The sequence below is a fragment of the Syngnathus scovelli genome, chromosome 3 (genome assembly GCF_024217435.2).
Source record: "Syngnathus scovelli strain Florida chromosome 3, RoL_Ssco_1.2, whole genome shotgun sequence".
Taxonomy (NCBI): Eukaryota; Metazoa; Chordata; class Actinopteri; order Syngnathiformes; family Syngnathidae; genus Syngnathus; species Syngnathus scovelli.
Genome location: NC_090849.1, coordinates 22,158,430 through 22,177,560, shown reverse-complemented (window position 1 = coordinate 22,177,560; position 19,131 = coordinate 22,158,430). Strand labels below are relative to the sequence as shown.

General features: G+C 49.3%; 1 protein-coding gene across 2 annotated transcripts in view; it reads left to right on the top strand.

Annotated features, from left to right (window-relative positions):
- The window catches only part of wdfy3 (WD repeat and FYVE domain containing 3), a 28,358-nt gene extending 9,455 nt beyond the window's left edge, over positions 1-18,903 (top strand). Inside the window, exons 16-66 of one of the 2 annotated variants that reach the window (XM_049762980.2) lie at positions 85-299; positions 394-506; positions 951-1,200; positions 1,463-1,563; positions 1,762-1,980; positions 2,686-3,099; positions 3,177-3,340; positions 3,490-3,601; positions 3,857-4,047; positions 4,132-4,284; positions 4,956-5,029; positions 5,105-5,266; positions 5,398-5,613; positions 5,753-5,970; positions 6,137-6,333; positions 6,468-6,509; positions 6,762-6,896; positions 6,978-7,157; positions 7,370-7,603; positions 7,784-7,883; positions 7,984-8,144; positions 8,297-8,526; positions 8,883-8,992; positions 9,066-9,248; positions 9,454-9,623; positions 9,696-9,773; positions 10,090-10,320; positions 10,417-10,585; positions 10,679-10,848; positions 11,023-11,171; positions 11,310-11,430; positions 11,515-11,600; positions 11,673-11,753; positions 11,969-12,023; positions 12,105-12,224; positions 12,305-12,422; positions 12,495-12,601; positions 12,673-12,826; positions 12,896-12,987; positions 13,097-13,309; positions 13,598-13,739; positions 13,806-13,960; positions 14,101-14,259; positions 14,325-14,504; positions 14,679-14,861; positions 14,979-15,072; positions 15,165-15,308; positions 15,501-15,740; positions 15,998-16,109; positions 16,209-16,406; positions 16,536-18,903. In XM_049762980.2, coding sequence (XP_049618937.1) covers positions 85-299; positions 394-506; positions 951-1,200; positions 1,463-1,563; positions 1,762-1,980; positions 2,686-3,099; positions 3,177-3,340; positions 3,490-3,601; positions 3,857-4,047; positions 4,132-4,284; positions 4,956-5,029; positions 5,105-5,266; positions 5,398-5,613; positions 5,753-5,970; positions 6,137-6,333; positions 6,468-6,509; positions 6,762-6,896; positions 6,978-7,157; positions 7,370-7,603; positions 7,784-7,883; positions 7,984-8,144; positions 8,297-8,526; positions 8,883-8,992; positions 9,066-9,248; positions 9,454-9,623; positions 9,696-9,773; positions 10,090-10,320; positions 10,417-10,585; positions 10,679-10,848; positions 11,023-11,171; positions 11,310-11,430; positions 11,515-11,600; positions 11,673-11,753; positions 11,969-12,023; positions 12,105-12,224; positions 12,305-12,422; positions 12,495-12,601; positions 12,673-12,826; positions 12,896-12,987; positions 13,097-13,309; positions 13,598-13,739; positions 13,806-13,960; positions 14,101-14,259; positions 14,325-14,504; positions 14,679-14,861; positions 14,979-15,072; positions 15,165-15,308; positions 15,501-15,740; positions 15,998-16,109; positions 16,209-16,406; positions 16,536-16,656 — 8,016 coding nt within the window. In that variant the 3' untranslated portion in view covers positions 16,657-18,903. The remainder of the gene's footprint in view (positions 1-84; positions 300-393; positions 507-950; positions 1,201-1,462; positions 1,564-1,761; positions 1,981-2,685; positions 3,100-3,176; positions 3,341-3,489; positions 3,602-3,856; positions 4,048-4,131; positions 4,285-4,955; positions 5,030-5,104; positions 5,267-5,397; positions 5,614-5,752; positions 5,971-6,136; positions 6,334-6,467; positions 6,510-6,761; positions 6,897-6,977; positions 7,158-7,369; positions 7,604-7,783; positions 7,884-7,983; positions 8,145-8,296; positions 8,527-8,882; positions 8,993-9,065; positions 9,249-9,453; positions 9,624-9,695; positions 9,774-10,089; positions 10,321-10,416; positions 10,586-10,678; positions 10,849-11,022; positions 11,172-11,309; positions 11,431-11,514; positions 11,601-11,672; positions 11,754-11,968; positions 12,024-12,104; positions 12,225-12,304; positions 12,423-12,494; positions 12,602-12,672; positions 12,827-12,895; positions 12,988-13,096; positions 13,310-13,597; positions 13,740-13,805; positions 13,961-14,100; positions 14,260-14,324; positions 14,505-14,678; positions 14,862-14,978; positions 15,073-15,164; positions 15,309-15,500; positions 15,741-15,997; positions 16,110-16,208; positions 16,407-16,535) is intronic. The other variant, XM_049762981.2, reaches the window with a different exon arrangement.
- Positions 18,904-19,131: the final 228 nt, after the last annotated feature.

The following is a 19,131-nucleotide window of genomic DNA, read 5'->3' as shown; positions in this document are numbered from 1 at the left end:
GTGAGAACGCCGTTACATCGCTGGAAATCATCGTGGACTGTCGGTCATTCGTACCTGACGAGTGACGCCCTCTCCCCATTCCAGCACGCTTTGGACCTGCAGCTGGCGGTGGCCAACATCCTTCAGCTGCTGGTGAGCAGCGAGCGGAACCAGCAGGTCCTGTGCGAGGCGTCCCTGCACCAGCGTCTGCTGCAGCGATGCAGTCAGGCGCTGGGCGACGAGGACCACCCACTGCACCCGCCGCTGCAGCGCATGTTTGAGAGGCTGGCCTCGCAGGCACTGCAACCCGCCGCGCTCAGGTACGCACAGGCCCGCCCTACGCCATTACCGCACCCGCAACTTTCCCTTTGCGGTTTTCAAAGAAGGACTTTTTTTTTTTGATGCGTCGGTCAGGGAGTTCCTGCGTCTGGGCAACCCGCTCAACTGCGGCGCCTGGGACAAGAAGCTGCTCAAGCAGTACCGCGTGCACAAGCCCAGCTCGCTCAGCTACGACTCCGACCCGCGAGGTAAGACGCCGGCGGTCGGCTTCCCACCCCCAACGGCAGATGCTATCTCTAATGGTGGTTGATGGCGGCGGCAGCGCATCTTCGGGAAAACGCAGATTATGACTTTGCCTCCCCGTATGAAAGACTGAAAGTCGGGCTAATTAATTTGGCTTTCGTTCTAGAATTTGATTTTTTTTTTTACAATATAAATATTTTGTCTTTTATAGGGATGGAGAAAAATGCTGACTTAAGTTTCCCGAAAATAATTTCTTTATTCTAAACTTAAATCTAAACTATTATAGATTATACTATTATAGAAAACAGATTATTGAAAACAAATCCTGCCCTGTTCTACTTTTGCTTTTTATCGTGAAATGACTGCAACGAATTTTACCGTATTCGTTTTTCTTTCGAAACAACTCAAATCAGCAGTTGACGCCCCCCCTCTCTCTCTCCCCCCCTCAGGCAACATGACGACGTCGATGGAGGGCTTCGGCACCGACGGCGTGTTTGCCACACCGGGCGAGGACGGCGGCCAGCAGGCTGGCCAGTACCGGATCAGCCGGAGCCTGGTGCGCTCGGCCGAGGCCAGCGCCGTGCCGCTCACCCGCGTCAAGTGTTTGGTCTCCATGACAACGCCGCATGACATTCGCCTGCACGGCTGCGCCGACACGCCCGCCTACGTCGAGTTCGACGCCTCGCTCGAGGGATTCGGGTAGGGTGTGCTAGTTAGCACCGGAAGTGATTGTTACTGTTCGTAATGGTTGTGCGTGTCTATTTGTATTTTTGTGTCTCTGTGGGTGAGATGACAGCGCTGGGCTTCTTTCTGCACAGCACACACTCACACACCCACCAAGCCCCTTACCGCTCTCCCACGTGTCAACATGAAATCTTGATGCTCTCCTCTGCTGTCTTCTTGGCTCACACATGTCCACGCGGATCGAGTTGATGCCATGCGTGTGTGTGTACCTGCGCAGGTGTTTGTTCCTGCCCAGCCTGGCTCCTCACAACGCGCCGGGCAACAACAGCAACTCGTCAGGCATCGGCGACGGCGACGTGATCAGCGGCTTGGGCACAGGTGACATCATCAACCCCCGGATGACCTCTGGCCCCTTTTTGGAATCTATAACTACAACAGCAGAAGACGAATGCCATTATCTGTTAGCGTTTCCCATGCTGTTTTAGCATTAAGCTAGCAGACCTGAGGCTCCCCCTGCCACATTTCTGTCACGCACGCGACTGACCGGCTTGTACTTTTCTACGCCCTGCCGTCTAGGAGAACGTTTGTTCCCCCCACCGTCGGGCCTGAGCTACTCCAGCTGGTTCTGCGTGGAACGCTTCAGCGCGCCGCCGCATAGCCACCCGGTGCGCTTGCTGACGGTGGTGCGGCGCGCCACGTCCTCGGAGCAGCACTTTGTGTGCCTGGCCGTGGTGCTGTCGGCCAAAGACCGCTCGCTCACCGTCTCCACCAAGGAGGAGCTGCTGCAGACCTACTGTGAGGCCTTGGCTTGATTTCATTCTTTTGCGCCATCGTGTGTCACTGGCACTGGTGCCTAGGGCACCGAGCCACACTTGGGAATATTTGATTGAGTCCCCTTCTGAAAGTTCTGTCGCATGCTCAATAGTGCTAAAAGAGCAATTAAAAACAATCATTGCATATATTAATATATTAACAGTCGCACCCCTCCCCCCCCCCCCCCCCCCCCCCAACACCACCACAAATTTATTTTACTGCAGCAAAGTGCAATTTTTTTGAAGTGAGGCGATTTCAAACAATAAAATTCAATTCAGGCAAAACTTAAAATTGATTTTGTTATTTTTAGTCTTTTAATGGCATTTTTATTTTGCATTTTTTTGTATTAAATTAATTGGCATTATTTAATTTCTAGTTTAGTTAATTTATTAGAAATAAATTATTAAATAATCTACATTTTTATTTGAAAGTTATCCATGTATTTTTGTATTTTTTGTATTGATGTAATGACATTTAAAGCGAGATATTTTGGAAGTATTGATTTAATTTGAATTATTGAATTGTTTAACAATTTAAATTTATGTGTTGAATTGGTTTGTTTTATTTTGGCACCAGCCGGCATTCTGGGTCAAATGTCAAACATATTCCTGCAAAATGACTTGATAATAATATTAAGTGGCGTAACTGTGTCTGTGTTGTCCTCTGTTTTTTTTCTTGCTTCTCCAGCGGACGAGTCCAGCGAGGAGGCGTCTTTCTACGAGATCCTTCCCTGCTGTGCCCGATTCCGCTGTGGCGAGCTGATTGCCGAGGGCCAGTGGCACCACCTGGTGTTGGTCATGAGCAAGGGCATGCTCAAGAACAGTATGGCCTCGCTCTACCTGGACGGACAGCTCGTCAACACCGTCAAGCTCCACTACGTGCACAGCGTGCCCGGGGGCTCGGGCTCGACCAACCCCCCAGTGGCCAGCACGGTGTACGGCTACGTGGGCACGCCCCCCGCCCAGCGCCAGGTGTCAAGCCTGGTGTGGCGTCTGGGCCCGTGCCACTTCCTGGAGGAGGCGCTGCCCGCCGCCAGCGTGGCCGCCATCTTCGAGCTGGGCCCGACCAACGTGGGCAGCCTGCAGGCCGTCGACCTGCTCTGTGAGCGCCGTTCCCGCCCGCCGCCAATGGATTCGCGTAGCGGCTTTTCATAGCCAATCTGCCCCGCCCCTGCGCAGGTAAGGAGTCCAAGGCGGAGGTGGCGCCGCCGCCCGCCCCGGTGGCGCTGGTGCCAGAGGAGAAGGTGTCCTTTAGCCTGTTTGCCGTCTCTGTGTCCACGTTGACCGTGGCCAAGATCAGGAAGGTCTACAACAAGCTGGACAGCAAGGCCATCGCCAAACAGGTGACGTGCAGTACTCGCCGACTAAAAGGAGGCCCTGGGAATCTGAGCGGGACTTGGGATTCTTCTTTTGCTTGGTTTCTACTTCCTGTTGGCTTAATTGCCCTTTCACTCTGGATGGAGCAGCTATTAAATTTATTTTCTTTTTGCAGCTGGCCGTGTCCTCCCACGAAAACGCCACGCCAGTCAAACTGATCCACAACGCGGCCGGCCACCTCAACGGACCCGCCCGCACCATCGGCGCCGCTGTCATCGGCTATTTGGGTAGGTTTATTGAGTTAATATTGCTAATGACGCTAGAAATGCTGATGATGCTAGCGAAGCTTACAAGATGTGATAAAACAAGCTAACAAAGGTTTGATGCTAATTGGATTAGATTAGGGTTGGACTAGATGGGATTGGATTTTTTCTGCTAATAATGCTAACGAAGCTGACAAAGAAACAAACAAAGCTAATTTTGCTAAACAAGCTAACAAGCGTTTTGTTCCTGACGGAAACTTTGGTGGCCTTTCTTTGCAGGAGTGCGCGCCTTCTCGCCACAGCCGGTTGCCACCATCCTACAATACGTTGGCGGGGCAGCGGCCATTTTGGGTCTGGTCGCAATGGCGTCGGACGTGGAGGGTCTGTACGCTGCCGTCAAGGCGCTGGTCTGCGTGGTGAAGAGCAACCCGCTGGCCAGCAAGGAGATGGAGCGTATCAAGGGATACCAGGTGGGGCCGTCTCTCTCGACAGTGGACAGCTCTCGGAAAGCACTTTGCTTCTGACTCTTTTTTTTTTTTTTCGGGGGGGTGCAGCTGCTGGCCATGCTGCTGAAGAAGAAGCGCTTGCTGCTCAACAGCCACATCCTGCACCTCACCTTCTCCCTGGTGGGTACGGTGGACAGCGGGCACGAGACCTCCATCATTCCCAACTCCACCGCCTTCCAGGACCTCCTCTGCGATTTTGAGGTCAGCCCCAAAAGGCCGTACAACTGTTCTGGTCTTGCAAACACATAATAAGAACTGAAGTTCAAGAAAGGTTAAAATAAAAAAAAAAATCCAATAGTTTTTTCCATTTATAACCTTTTGAAAAAAACATATATTTTCTAATATATATATAAAGACAATCTGAGAAGATGAATTTAAATTTTAAAAATGTATATATTAAAATTTATATTTCTAATCATAAAAAGTAAGCATCTAAAATTGTTGAATTCTTTTTATTTGTAAATCAAAAAGCATCAAAAATTCAAATATTGGATATTTTGTGATTAGGTCATTCTCATGTATTCTGATATATAAATGAATATAAATAAAGTTGACAATGTTTTGAAAACATTTTAATTTAGACAAGATAATAAATACATTTTTAAAAAGGTATTGCTTTTGTGCCCAGTCAAGAATATACAGTAAGAAAATGAAAATAGAAACTATCCAGTATGTTTTGAAAAATATAAATGAATGTATGTATCAAATATTAAATCAGTATTGCTCATTCTTTTTCATTTGTATATATTTATTTTATAAGTAAAAATAAAATTGAGACGTCAAAAACATACATCTTAAGGATAAAAAAACAAAAGACCATCCGTAAATATGAGCAAAAGAAATTTGGAGTAAGTGAATGTTTTTGTGTTCAGGTTTGGCTGCACGCCCCTTATGAGCTTCACCTCTCTCTCTTTGAGCATTTCATTGAGCTTCTGACCGAGTCCAGGTGCGTCCCTCTTGCCCCATAACATCTCGTCCGTGTCGTTCCCGTTGGTGATTTGCCTCCTTCTCTGCCCCGCAGCGAGGCGGCAAAGAACGGCAGGCTGCTACGTGAGTTCCAGCTGGTGCCCAGGCTGCTGCTGACGCTGCGCGACACGTCGCTATCGCAACCCACCGTGGCGGCCATCAGCAACGTGCTCAGCCTGCTGCTGCAGGGCTTCCCTAACCCCCTTGACCTGCTCAGGTCAGACCCGCTCGTTTGACTCATCAGCATTCAGGAAAAAGTCTACATTGATCAGATTGGTGGCATGTAAAAAAAAAAATATCTGGTTCAAAACTCGCTAATGTAAAATACGTAACCCTAACCTTTTGCAGGTTCGGTCAGTTCCTGTCGTCCACGCTGCCCACGTTCGCCGTGTGCGAGAAGTTTGTGGTGATGGAGATCAACAACGAGGAGAAGACGGACGCGGGTAGCGAGGACGACTTTGGCGGCCTGCTGTCGCCCAACCTCATCCTGTTGCGCAACAGGCTGCTGGACAACCTGCTCAGGCTGCTCTTCACCACCAAGGACAAGACGGCCGTCAACGCCCAGTAAGATAGCGCTCGTAATTAGCCCACGCATTGCCAACTCTTCAGTTATGATTCAATATGGTTGGCTTTAGATCTGCTGCCATTCACCCCAGTAGCAAATGTGACTCATTCTAATGACTTCGAGCTGTCTGGTGTTTAGAGCCTGCGAGGACCTGGTGCGCACTCTCGGCCTGGACTGGCTGCTGATGTTCATGGAGGAGCACCTCCACTCCAGCACGGTGGCGGCGGCCCTGTGGATCCTCACCGTGCTTCTGTCCAACCCGGCCGTCTTGCACCGCTTCAAGGAGGGCGCTTGCGGCGGCGGCTGGCTGGACCACACCGACTCGGTGCTCACCAACAAAATCGGCACCGTGCTGGGTGAGTGCCAGAAGAATCTGTTGCAGTCCCACAATGACGTTAGTCCAAACGTGCTGATCCTCTCGGTCCCTCGCTTAACAGCATTCGCACCCCGACCCCCCTGAGACTCAGTCATATGCGGACTTGCCACTAGAGGCCAGTAGCTCACTCTCCGTTGCGTTTGCAGGCTTCAACGTGGGCCGCAGCGCCGGCGGGCGTTCCACCGTGCGGGAGATCAACCGCGACGCCTGCCACTTCCCAGGCTTCCCGGTGCTGCAGACGCTGCTGCCCAAGCACACCAACGTGCCCGAGCTCTACTTCCTGCTGATGGCGCTCTTCCTGCAGCAGCCCGTCACCGAGCTGCCGGACAGCCTGCAGGTACATGTCAGTACCGCAAAGCTTTTTTACCACACGATCATTACGCCGAACGTCCAGAGTTGAACACAAACTAAGATTTCTCCATATCTGTGGTGGACCCGAGTCAAGTCAAAGCTAACTTTTTTTTTTTTGTCCTATAGCCAATTGAGAATGCAGCCGATTCATCTGGAAAAGTCGTAGCGGTAATTTCAGTATTTGTTTTGGGGTTCTCAGTATTGCAAATGTGATTTATGATGACGTAATTTTTTTAAAGATTTCCCATGTATTTTTTTTATAAACACAACCAATCAATTCAAGCACTGCTAATAAGAAAGAGTCCAAAAAAATTTCAAAGGCACTCAGTTTTCCCACGCTGTTCAGCTTTGGAAGTTCTGCTGCAATCCGTCGAATTTATCTCATTCATGTTGACGATTGCGCAACGCCGTGCACTTCAGTTGGACCTGGACTCCATGTGGACGTTCATCTTTGGAGTACCGGCGTCCAGCGCCACGGCGGTGGGCTCCATCCACAGTGTATGCACCGAGGCCGCTTTCCTCCTGCTCGCTATGCTGCGGAGCATGCTCAACCTGGTGAGGCTCAAACGCGCCCCAGCGGCCACCGTGAGGCGCCCAAGATCTCGTTGGACGCTCCTGATTTCATTTTTGTGGCAGCCGTGGCAGTCGGAGGAGGAGGGTTCGTGGCTGCGAGAGTACCCGGTGACGCTGATGCAGTTCTTCCGCTACCTGTACCACAACGTCCCCGACCTGGCCCCCATGTGGCACGGTCCTGACTTCCTGTGCGCTCTGGCCGCCACAGTCTTCCCCTTCAACATGAGGCCGTACTCTGAGATGGTAACGTTGACTTTGGCCACTGGAGGGCGACTTTACGGCCACCTGAAAAAGAAAAAAAAGATCCGTTGGATTCACATAATTGGAACATGCGCATGATTCAAATATTTAATTATTTTTGAGGAAATTCACCACATTGGAATCGCGTGTGCGAGTAAACGTCGACGCGGCAAATTCGCAAGCTGGTAATGAAGACGTCCGCCGGCGCGTTGCAGGTGAGCGACCTGGACGACGAGGCGGGCTCACCCATCGAGGAGCTGAAGGCATTCGGTTCGGACTCGGGCATGAACCGCAGCCAGTCCGAGTACTGCAACGTGGGCTCCAAGACCTCGCTCACCAACCACCCGGCCAAGAAGTATGTCTTGGACTTCATGAGGGCGCTCATCATGGACAACATGTGTGTCACGCCCGCCGCTAAGCAGACGCCTGTCATCGACCTGCTGCTGGAGGTTGGTGGGACGTGGCTGACTCTTTTTACCCGTCCCCAAATTCCCATGTGGACACATTTGACCTTCTTCCATATTTCTTGACCTTTGCATTTGGAACACCTTCACAAGCGTCAGACCTTCAACCTTCCTCAACGCATTTCACACTCACTTGGCTCTCCCTTATTATTTTGTGATCCAAAGGCATCCCCGGAGCGTTCCACCAGAACTCAGCAGAAGGAGTTCCAGTCCAACATCCTGGACGGCGTGATGGAGCACCTGCTGGCTGCTGACGTTCTGCTGGGTGAGATGCAAAGACATAAGCGTTCCTGCCCGCTGAGCCCGACTTGCGGCTGGGCCCCAGGGCATCTACCTTTCTCTGGCCCAATTGTGACCTTTCGCAGGCGAGGATTCGTCCCTGCCGCTTAGCGGCGGCGGAAGCTACCAGATCCTGGTGTACAACGTCTTCTACTTCTGCCAGCGCGTGGTGGACAAGCTGTGGCAGGGCATGTTCAACAAGGACTCCAAGTTGGTGGTGGACTTCATCGTGCAGCTCATCGGACAGGTGACCTATTAAACGGCACTTGACACATATGCTGAGCTGAGGAAAAAAAAAAGTTCTGCTTTCTTTTTTTTTTTAAACAAAAACAACACAAAATGCACCTTGTTTTATTCCCATTCAAATGCTCAAATTCCATTTTTGCCCCCTCCCTTCAGTCCAAGAGGCGGTCTCAGGGTCTCTCCCTGGACGTGCTGTACCACTGCCTTAACCGCACGGTGCTCTACCAGCTGTGCCGTCCGCACAAGACTGTGGCGCAGCAGGTGGCGCTGTTGGACGCGCTACGAGTTCTCACCGTTAATCGCAACTTGGTGCTGGGCCCCGGCAACCACGACCAGGACTTTGTGGCCTGCCTGTCGCACTGCTTCATCTGCTTGCACGCCGGCAGGTAAGGCTGATGTGGGAAGGACGTGGCGGATTGTACGCTGTGGGATGCAGTCCCAGGATTTGGAGTTCCGCCCCTAGCGACAAATGACCTGCTAGCTGTGACTGTTTGGGATTCAATGAATTGTGAGTGGCAACAAGCCACCTGCAATTTTTTCTTGGTCATGGCACGTGACCAACTGCCGTGCAACAGCTGATTTAGCGCCTATGACTCATAGATGACTCACGTTGACATGTAGACTCCCACATTTTAATTCTGACTAGCAACAAGCTTGCTAATGTGTACGACTAGTAAATCACAATATGTTATTTGACATTGGGCCATGTACGTAACTAATTGTGTGTGTGCGCATCGTGCAGCAGCGTGGAGGGCTTTGGCCTGGAAGCGGAAGCCCGTATGACCACGTGGCACGTTATGATTTCACCAGAAAACGACAGCGACGCAACACACAACCACGACGTCAGCGAAGGTAAGTCTCCGGACTTTGGAACGCGCGCCCGGCCTTGCAGGGGGATCTGACGGGGATGATCGGGCATGTGCAGGGCGCCAGCTTTTATTGAAGGCGGTGAACCGCGTGTGGACGGAGCTGATGCACAGCAAGCGTCAGATGCTCGAGGACATCTTCAAGGTGTCCCTGCCCTGCAACGACCGCGGCCACGTTGACATCGCCACGGCACGACCCGCCCTGGAGGAGCCCGCGCTCAAGAGCTGGCAAAACCACCTGGGTGAGGAACGACTTCGGGAAGACCTCGTCTTTTCCTTTTGTGACAGGACTTGCTTGTCAATTGTCCAGTAGCTCACCACCCAATTTAGAAAAGGGAAAAAAAAGGGGGGGGAAATGTCAAATTAGATGAATGATTTGTTCAGTGTCATATCTGAAAGACTGCCAGCCCTTCTCAAGTCATGACGTGTGCCTGTGCTTAATTTCAGTCCACGAGAAGAAGTGCATCAGCCGCGGTGAGGCAGCGGCACCGGCGGTGGCGACCCAGTCCAAACTGTCACGGGTCAGCAGCGGTTTCGCCCTGTCCAAGCTGACGGGCGTGCGCCGCCACAAGAAGGACAACAACCTGAGCAAGAGCAACCTCTCAGCACAGGCCAGCGCAAGTCCAAATCCGAATCCACGCGCCAGAGTCGGAAATGTCGCTCAATGTTGTTTTGTTTTGACGCCGCAGGAAGCTTTCCAGTGGATGTTCACGCACATCGCCGTGGTGAGAGACCTGGTGGCCATGCAGTACAAAGAACACCAAGAGGTAGTACCTTCTCCTGCTTCAGCAAACTTCATTAACGCAACAAGTGCACAGTAAATCACCAAATTCGTCGAAATACGTCACATATTGCGAGGCGGAATTCCTCGACCACCAACTTTTCCCGCCCAACGACAAATAGAAAATAAACACAAGGCAGACGCCACTCTGTCACTTGTTGCTAGGCAGAATTTGTCCAGCGCTCAAAAACAAAGATGAATTAGTCTAAGTCTTTTCCAAGAAAAAAAAAAAAGCATGTTGCTAGGCAGAATATGTGGTCCGCTAACGTGCTGTGGTTGTTTGCCACCTTGTCATCTCCCAGCGGCAGCAGAACGCGCTTAAGTACGTGACGGAGGAGTGGGCGTCCATCGAGTACGAGCTTCTCCGCGAGCGAGGGCTGTGGGGGCCACCCATCGGCTCCCACCTGGACAAGTTCGTGTTGGAGATGACGGAGGGCCCGTGCCGCATGCGCAAGAAGATGGTGCGCAACGACATGTTCTACATCCACTACCCTTACATCCCCGACACGGAAAACAACACCAATCCGGCACAGGTGCGCCTTTCCTTTCTCGCTGGCCAGGTAACTTGTCGCTAGGCAGACTTGGTCGAGCGTCACCATTTGAGTTTTTTCTCCCGTCTTCCCCAACAGAAGCCGGTGCGCTACCGTCGTGCCATCAGCGCAGACAGCAAAGAGTACTACATGCGCCTTCTGTCGGGCAACCCCGGGATGTACCAACACTCGGTGGAGCACAGCAGCGAGGGCGAGACCACGCAGCACGAACCCGAACACGGCGAGGACACCATCGCAAGGGTCAAAGGTCAGGCGCACCGCAAAGGAGCAATCGCGGTTTTCTTCTCTGAAGTATTTTCCCCTCCAAAATATGACTTTGGACGGCTTTTATTTTTTTCAGGTCTGGTGAAAGCGCCGCTGAAGCGCTCTCGGTCAACGGCGGACGGCGGCGACGAGGACGCTCAGGATCAGATCCAGGATCAGCTGATAGAGTCCGGGGGACCCGAGGAGGAGCAGCAGCAGCGGACTGACAACACCGCTCTGCTGCGACTGCTGGAGGAGGGGGAGAAGGTCGGCATGACGACGACAACACAAACATTTTAGATATTACGTAAAAAATGACCATATTGTCGCCATATTAGACATTTTTCTCGAAAAGACCAACTTAAAAAAAAAATCATATTTATTCTTGATGCAGTCTGCCTTTTTGGAGGGGGGAAAAAAATTAATGTTTTGTGTTTTCAGATCCAGCACATGTACCGCTGCGCCCGCGTTCAGGGTCTGGACACCAGCGAGGGTTTGCTGCTCTTTGGAAAAGAGCACTTCTACGTCATTGATGGCTACACGATGACCGTGTCCAGAGAGATCAGAGACATCGACACGCTGCCGCCCAAGTACTTCTGCACTTTCCTACTCGCTTTTTCATTCACGCCATTTCCATTCAGTATTTGATCTTCCAAAGTTGTCCATTCGTCTTTCCCAAATGACTACCAGCACAAAAGTTCTAAAGACGTCCCGTTGTTGTGTGGCAGCTTGCACGAGGCCATCATCCCCAGAGGTGCACGGCAGGGTCAAAGTCAGCTGAAGCGAACGTGCAGCATCTTCGCCTACGAGGACATCAAGGAGGTGCACAAGCGACGTTACCTGCTGCAGGTAGGGCTGCTTCTTTAGCTTTACACGGGCGTGCCATCTCTCGTGGAGAGCGTGGCTTACAAGTGTTTTGGTGTTGTGTGGCAGCCGATGGCAGTGGAGGTGTTCTCCGCCGATGGGAGGAACTACCTCCTGGCTTTCCAGAAAGGGGTGCGCAACAAAGTCTATCAAAGGTACTAACTAAACGCACCCCTTCAACCGTACCACCACCACTGTCTTAATGATACAACCGATTCTTTCTGTAGGTTCCTGGCAGTGGTACCGTCGCTGGCTGACAGCTCCGAGTCGGTATCGGGACAAAGACCAAACACAAGCGTAGAACAAGGGTGCGTTTTATTTCCACGTATAGGATGAAAGGGCAGAAATTGGAGAGAGGAGGTTTGAAAGGAATGCAGCAAGTTCCACTGTAGCTAAAGGCTGGCTAAAACCATTGCGGTGGCTAATCATGAATGGTAGCTAATGCTAATAACAGAAAAGGTACGACTGTTGCTAATGCTAACAAGAAGCTGACTGTTGAGTTTGTCCGTCATGTTGCCTTCAGGTCCGGTCTCCTCAGCACTTTAGTGGGTGAGAAGTCTGTGACTCAGCGTTGGGAGGTAAGAAGCGGCCTTCTCATGTCTCAAGTTGGACCCCCATCCTTGGTCCTGTCCTCGACTAACTCGCGTATTTCTTCCCAGCGAGGGGAGATCAGTAACTTTCAATACCTGATGCACCTCAACACTCTGGCGGGACGCTCCTACAACGACCTGATGCAATACCCCGTCTTCCCCTGGATCCTGGCCGACTTTGACTCCGAGGTGAGTTGCGCAAAGGGGCAGGCCCCACATCCCAAAGCCTGTTGTGCTGATTCCACCTTTGTGTTTATTTTGTGGCCAAGGAGTTGGATCTGAACAACCCCAAGACCTTCCGCAATCTCGCCAAGCCCATGGGGGCGCAGACGGACGACAGATTGACGCAGTACAAGAAGCGATACAAAGACTGGGAGGACCCCAATGGTAACGAGCGCCCGTTTCACCGAGCGATCAACACGGAGTGAAGAATTGATAAACAATGGTTTTACCACGCAGGCGAAACACCCGCCTACCACTACGGTACACACTACTCATCTGCCATGATCGTGGCCTCCTACCTGGTCCGCATGGAGCCTTTCACGCAGATTTTCCTTCGACTTCAGGTGAGGAAATCCTTCAATGAATTAACCCTAAGCTATCAGTGCTTAGCTAACGTAATGGGCCCCTCCCCCAGGGTGGCCATTTTGACCTGGCCGACCGGATGTTCCACAGCGTGCGCGAGGCCTGGCTGTCGGCCGCCAAGCACAACATGGCCGACGTTAAGGAGCTCATCCCTGAGTTTTTTTACCTGCCAGAGTTCCTGCTCAACTCCAACAACTTTGATCTGGGTCAGTAGCGACGAACACAGCACCAAGCAACATCGCTAATGCTAACGGCGATCTCTTTGAATCGAACAGGTGCCAAGCAGAACGGCACCAAGCTGGGCGACGTCATCCTGCCTCCTTGGGCCAAGGGCGACCCCCGGGAATTCATTCGGGTTCACAGAGAGGTACGCCGTTAGCGATTCACTACAGTTTCCTCTCCCTCGCGCACCTCTCGATCAAAACTATTTGCGTTTCATCTGTGATCACACGTTCCTTCTCGCGTCTTTATCCCAGGCGCTGGAGTGTGAGTTTGTGTCCGCGCACCTCCACGAGTGGATTGACCTGATCTTCGGCTACAAGCAGCAAGGTCCTCCTGCCGTGGAGGCCGTCAACGTTTTCCACCATCTCTTCTACGAGGGCCAGGTGGACATTTATAACATCAACGACCCTCTCAAAGAGACCGCCACCATCGGATTCATCAACAACTTTGGGCAGATCCCCAAGCAGGTGCTAATGCTAACACTACAGTTTCTGACACTGTCGCTAATACCATCACTACAATACAGCTAATACGAATATCTAAAAAGTATGGCTGTAGCTAATTAGCTTATGCTAATACCCGTTGACACAAACCCAGCAAAATGTCATTGCAACTAATGCTACAATATAAAAATGCTATTTTAGCGAGTAATATTCCATATACTGTTGCTAATGCTAACGTTCCAAAACTGCCGCTGTGGCTAATGTTATTGTCACAAACGTGTGTGTGTGTGTGTGTGTGCGTGCCTGCTACAGCTGTTTAAGAAGCCCCACCCGCCTAAACGGGTGCGCAGCAAAGCTAACGGCGACCCCGCCAACGTTCCTCCGAGCTCCACCGGGGAGAAGATCTTCTTTTACCACCTGGACAACCTCAGACCTTCACTGGCCCCCGTCAAAGGTACTCAACACAGACTCAACGCATACGATATAATAACACAAATAGTGAAAATTGTTTTTGTTCCAGAGCTGAAGGAGCCCGTTGGTCAGATAGTGTGCACCGACAAAGGCATCCTCGCCGTGGAGCAGAACAAAGTGCTGACTCCGCCTACGTGGAACAAGACTTTTGCGTGGGGCTACGCCGACCTCAGCTGCCGTCTGGCCAACTACGAGTCAGATAAGGTCAATGGCGCTCCCTCAAAGGACTAGACTTAGGGGGGTTGGCGTTGGCTTAAATGTCCCAGGCGAGGCACTTTGTTCTTATAGTTGAAACTATTTTGAACATTTGCGGCCTGTGTGTATGTTTTTTTTTTTTTTTTTAGGCTTTAGTGGTGTATGAGTGTTTGTCCGAGTGGGGTCAGATCTTGTGCGCCATCTGCCCCAACCCCAAGCTGGTGATCACGGGCGGCACCAGCACAGCCATCTGCGTTTGGGAGACCGGCACATCCAAAGAGCGAGCCAAGACGCTCACGCTCAAGCAGGTAAAACTTGTAAAAATTCTCGTGCTGCGAGGCCACCATATTACCCTCCGCCCCTCCGTTTGCAGGCATTGCTGGGTCACACGGACGCCGTCACGTGTCTGACAGCCTCGTCCGCTTACCACATTGTGGTGAGCGGCTCTCGGGACAGAACCTGCATCGTATGGGATCTCAACAAGCTTTCCTTTGTCACGCAACTACGAGGACACCGCGCCCCCGTCTCCGCGCTCTGCATCAACGAACTCACGGTACAAAACAGCCGCTTTAGTAAAAACGTGTAAATGCTAACATCGCAAAACCGCTACTGTGGCAAATGCTAACATCCCAAAACTCCCACTATAGCAAATGCAGATGGCACTTTCACTGCTCAGATCGTCACAAGTTGCTAACTTGCTAACGCTAGCTTGTGTGTGCATGCGCAGGGTGACATTGTGTCATGCGCGGGCACGTACATCCACGTGTGGAGCATCAACGGCAGCCCCATCGCCAGCGCCAACACCTTCACGGGACGCAGCCAGAGCATCACGTGCTGCTGCGTATCAGAGATGAACGAGTGGGACACACACAACGTCATCGTCACAGGACACTCGGACGGCGTCGTCAGGGTAAAAGAAAACAAAAACATAACAAATAAAAAAATACCAGCTAGAACCAAATACCAGTGTGGAAGTCCTCCTGCCTTACTGATCATACTAAACTTGAATGCTCTGTTGTCGTCGTAGTTCTGGAGGATGGAGTTCCTTCAGGTCCCAGAGACCCCCGCCCCCATACCCGTCGAGCCCGATGTTACCGACTGCTGCGGGGACGACAAACTCGGTCAGTCAAATACAAAAAAATACAAAAAATAATCAAAACTCCGTGTTTAAATTGTCAGGGAGTGTCACGCATTTTTTCCAACGGTCCTCCAGAAGGCGGCGACGAGGACAGCAGCGACTCAGACGGAGAAGAGGCAAGAGGAGCAGGAAGTGGTCTTGGTCAGGAAAACAAAGCAGCATGCAACCCGTCTAGTCAGCCGGGGAGTCAACCGGGCAGCACCGTACACAGACCCAGAGGTAACAGCCTGCACACCTTCTCTACAAAGTCACTTTAAAAAAAGAAAAACAGGATTAGCTATCTTGATTTACGTTGTAGCGGTCTTTCCAAAACAAAAATCCAAATAACATTCACACCCCTGCACACTATAGTTTAGGAATCCCTGAAAATAAAGCATGAACTCAACAGCAATCTTTTTTTTTTTTCTGCAGGGCCATCCGCCAGAGGCGGCGCGGCATGGTCGATGGACAGCGGCTCGGACGACTCTCGCCGTTGGTCTGACAGCTTGAGCATCGATGAAAAGGACGGCTTTGTGTTTGTCAACTACTCGGAGGGCCAACACAAGGGCGCGCATCCTCACCATGTGCACCCCCATGGTCTCAACAGTGCCAACACTCAGCCGGCGCACCCACCCTCCGCCGAGGCGCGCGCCTTCAACCAGCTCAGGGCAGGTCGGTATCGTTATCGACTCCTCGACTGCACGTTACTAAATAAATCGCTAACACGAATTACCAGGCCCCTTTTCCCATCCCAAAGTCCGAAAGCTTTTATGTTACTATGTCGATTTAGACTCATAGAAAAACGTTTCCCAAACGTTTGTTAGCATTGCCTGCTAACCGAATGCTTGAATCATTTTTGCACTCTTCAAAGATTAAAATTCTACCAGTATGCGCCCGCTAACCGCTAGCTTGCTACCATGTGTCGACAGGCTACAGGTGGGAGCGACAGCTGGTCTTCCGCAGCAAACTCACCATGCACACGGCGTTCGACCGTAAGGACAACGCGCACCCCGCCGAGATCAGCGCGCTCGCCATATCCAAGTGAGACGCCGTTCAGGAGCTGGTGTTGTTTTCATTACCGTCACGGATTGGAATGGAATAAATCTTGAAATGCGCTCACCTTCTTTGCTCACCTGCCAGGGACCACAGTAAGATCCTGGTGGGCGACGGGCGCGGTCGGGTCTTCAGCTGGTCAGTGAGCGACCAGCCGGGGCGCTCAGCCGCCGACCACTGGGTGAAGGACGAGGTGGTGGACAGCTGCTCGGGGTGCGCCGTGCGATTCTCCCTCACCGAGAGGCGTCACCACTGCCGCAATTGCGGACAGCTCTTTTGTCAAAAGTAAGTTCAACATGAGCCTTTTTTTTTTTTATTTTTTATTCCAGAACGTTGCGTACCCCCGTCAAAGCCTCAAAGGTGATTTTCATTCGAGAGCGGCCAAACCGAGGCAAGCCTTTGTGTGTGTTGCAGGTGCAGCCGCTTCCAGTCGGAGATCAAGCGGCTGAAGATCTCGTCGCCGGTACGCGTGTGCCATAATTGCTACTGCAACCTGCAGCACGAGCGCGCCGCCAACGACGAGCACAAGAACTGAGCGCCATCTTTGTCGTCGTCATACTTAAGGTGTTAATAGTGTACATATACATGTAATCGCGGCCTTTTGAACACCCGCAACAAATGTAAGATAGCGGCTAGCAGGTGGACGTCAAAGAAATGTGAATGTCACTCATCAAGAATAATGTCACTCGTTCTGCAAAATTTGGCCACTGTTTTTTTTTTTTTTTTTTAGTTGCTGCTTTCTGAAGAGACTGGATGAACATGTTGGAATATCACATCTTATATCTTGAAATAACTTTCATATGAATAATGTCTGGTCAATCTTGAGTTGGTGTACAGGATTTTCTACCAAAAGGGATTTACTTCTCTATGTGTATGTTGTTGTTTTTAATAGAAAGATATCATTTGTCGCCCGCAAGCGTGATCATCATGTCATGACGTATTATGGCAAAAACAAACATGGTCCAGATGCTGCTTCGGTTGCAAACAGCAGGAATGTAAACAACATTTAAACACATCGTTAATTGGGTGTTTGTTTGTTTTTTTTTCCCCCCATGTTTTGAACCTGGTTGCAGCCAACTGCGAGTGACAATAATAATACAACAGAAATGTACGTGGAAAAAAAGCTTGAAATTCGTGAAAAGTAAAATGCAATTTTGGAGGATTTTTTAAAAAAAAAATGAAAGCAAGATTTTGACTTTGGCAAAAGAAACTCGGATTGTTCCTAATTTTTATTCTTACAATTTTTCTGAAGAAAAAAATAAGACTTTAATCAATCTTTTGCTTGGGAGATAAAATGGCCTCTCTTAATATTCAGATTTTTTGGGTAACAACTTTTTAGAAAAATGAGCTTCTACTTTTGTTGAAAATGTGACTTTAATCCCATCATGCCATTCAGATTTTTTATTTTTAATCTTACGTTACCACTTTTAGGGAAAATATCAGTTAAATAATATCTCAACTTTTTCCCCAAAAATTCTGACTGTAAACAAACGCCCATTCAAATGTTCTCTTGGGAAAAAAATCACACCCAATTCTTTTAATATTTTTATCTGGATTTTTAAAAAACTTGAATGTTATTTTAATTCCTTAACAAATACAAACCCCAGTCATTTCTAATGTACTAAAAAAAAATTAATTTAAAATATAAATTCCTATCAGACAGTTACCATTTTGTGATTTTAATCTCATTATAACCATTTTCCTCCCTAAAAAAAATCCTTAATTCAATCAGAATATTTTGCCTTTTTTTGTTTGTTATGTAACTTTAGTGTTGTCTAAAAACAGTGGAGTCTTCGTATTCCAAATTATTTCTTGAAAAAGAGAAAGACTATTAATGTACTTCTGTTGTCATTTTGTTGCAATGTTAACTTGTTGTTGACTCAAAATTGCAACATATTTCCTAATAAGAAAATCGGATTTTTTCTTTATTTCCCCATCAAATATATATATTTTTTATTTCTGACGTTAATTTCCCTCCCCATACCTTTGACCACTAGAGGTCGCCAAATCCCAGGGCAAGCTTGAGCCTCTTTAAATTTTTTTTTTTTTTTTTAAACAGATTATTTTGCTATTCATTGGCGGCCACAAAAAGACGAAATGGTTGTAGCCAGGTTCACTAACACTCATGGTCGTGGTGGCCATTGTTGATCAAATCATATCGTTGTCCTTGTCAATCCACAATGTGCAAAAGAGGAATTTGGGGAGTTGGACTTTTTAGTTTTCATATTGTTTGCGCGGTCCCTAAAGACATTTCACGTGTACAAAGTATTTATGCACAACAGCTGCTTTTACATGTTTTTTTAAATATATATATATATATACAAAAAAGAAGATTGTTGCATGAGCAAAGCGGATTGACTTGATATGTCAATACCACAAGAGTTGTCGTCAGTACCACAACAAGACTTGTCGTCTTTTTGTGTGTTTGTGTCGCGTTTTGCAAGGAAAAGACACTTTCATGGGCTGGGCCCGACACGTGACACTCACAAGTACACGACCGCTCGTCCGCTTGGAAAAAAAAACAAAAAAAAACGTCGCTTGTGGTGGGGTCTGCCATATGAACACTGCAAGTATCTGCTGTGCAATCTGTGCTACATGAATGTTTGTTTCTTCTTGCTTCTGCTTCTTCTTGTGTGTTTGTTAACACCACAAACGTGTAAAAACGAGAAATGAACAAATAATTACACTCCTGTCATCGTCATGGAAACAAGATGTTACAATAATGCAATAGAGCTGATACTTATTCTTTAGCCTTTCAATAAATAATTGGTGTTTACCACTACTTGCCTCGCTCATTTACATTATCCAAGCAAAAGTGAGTTTAAAAAAAGTTTTATTTGAAGTGATTATTTTTCCAAGTCATCCATTCATATTTAAAAAATATATATTTTCCAAAAAGTCACATTTTCAGGTCACACTTATTTTCAAATGGGAAAACGTTTCAAGTAAAACTTGAGTTAAGCTTTATTTTGCCATTGTCATCAAGTATAAGCACTATATTCTTCATCAA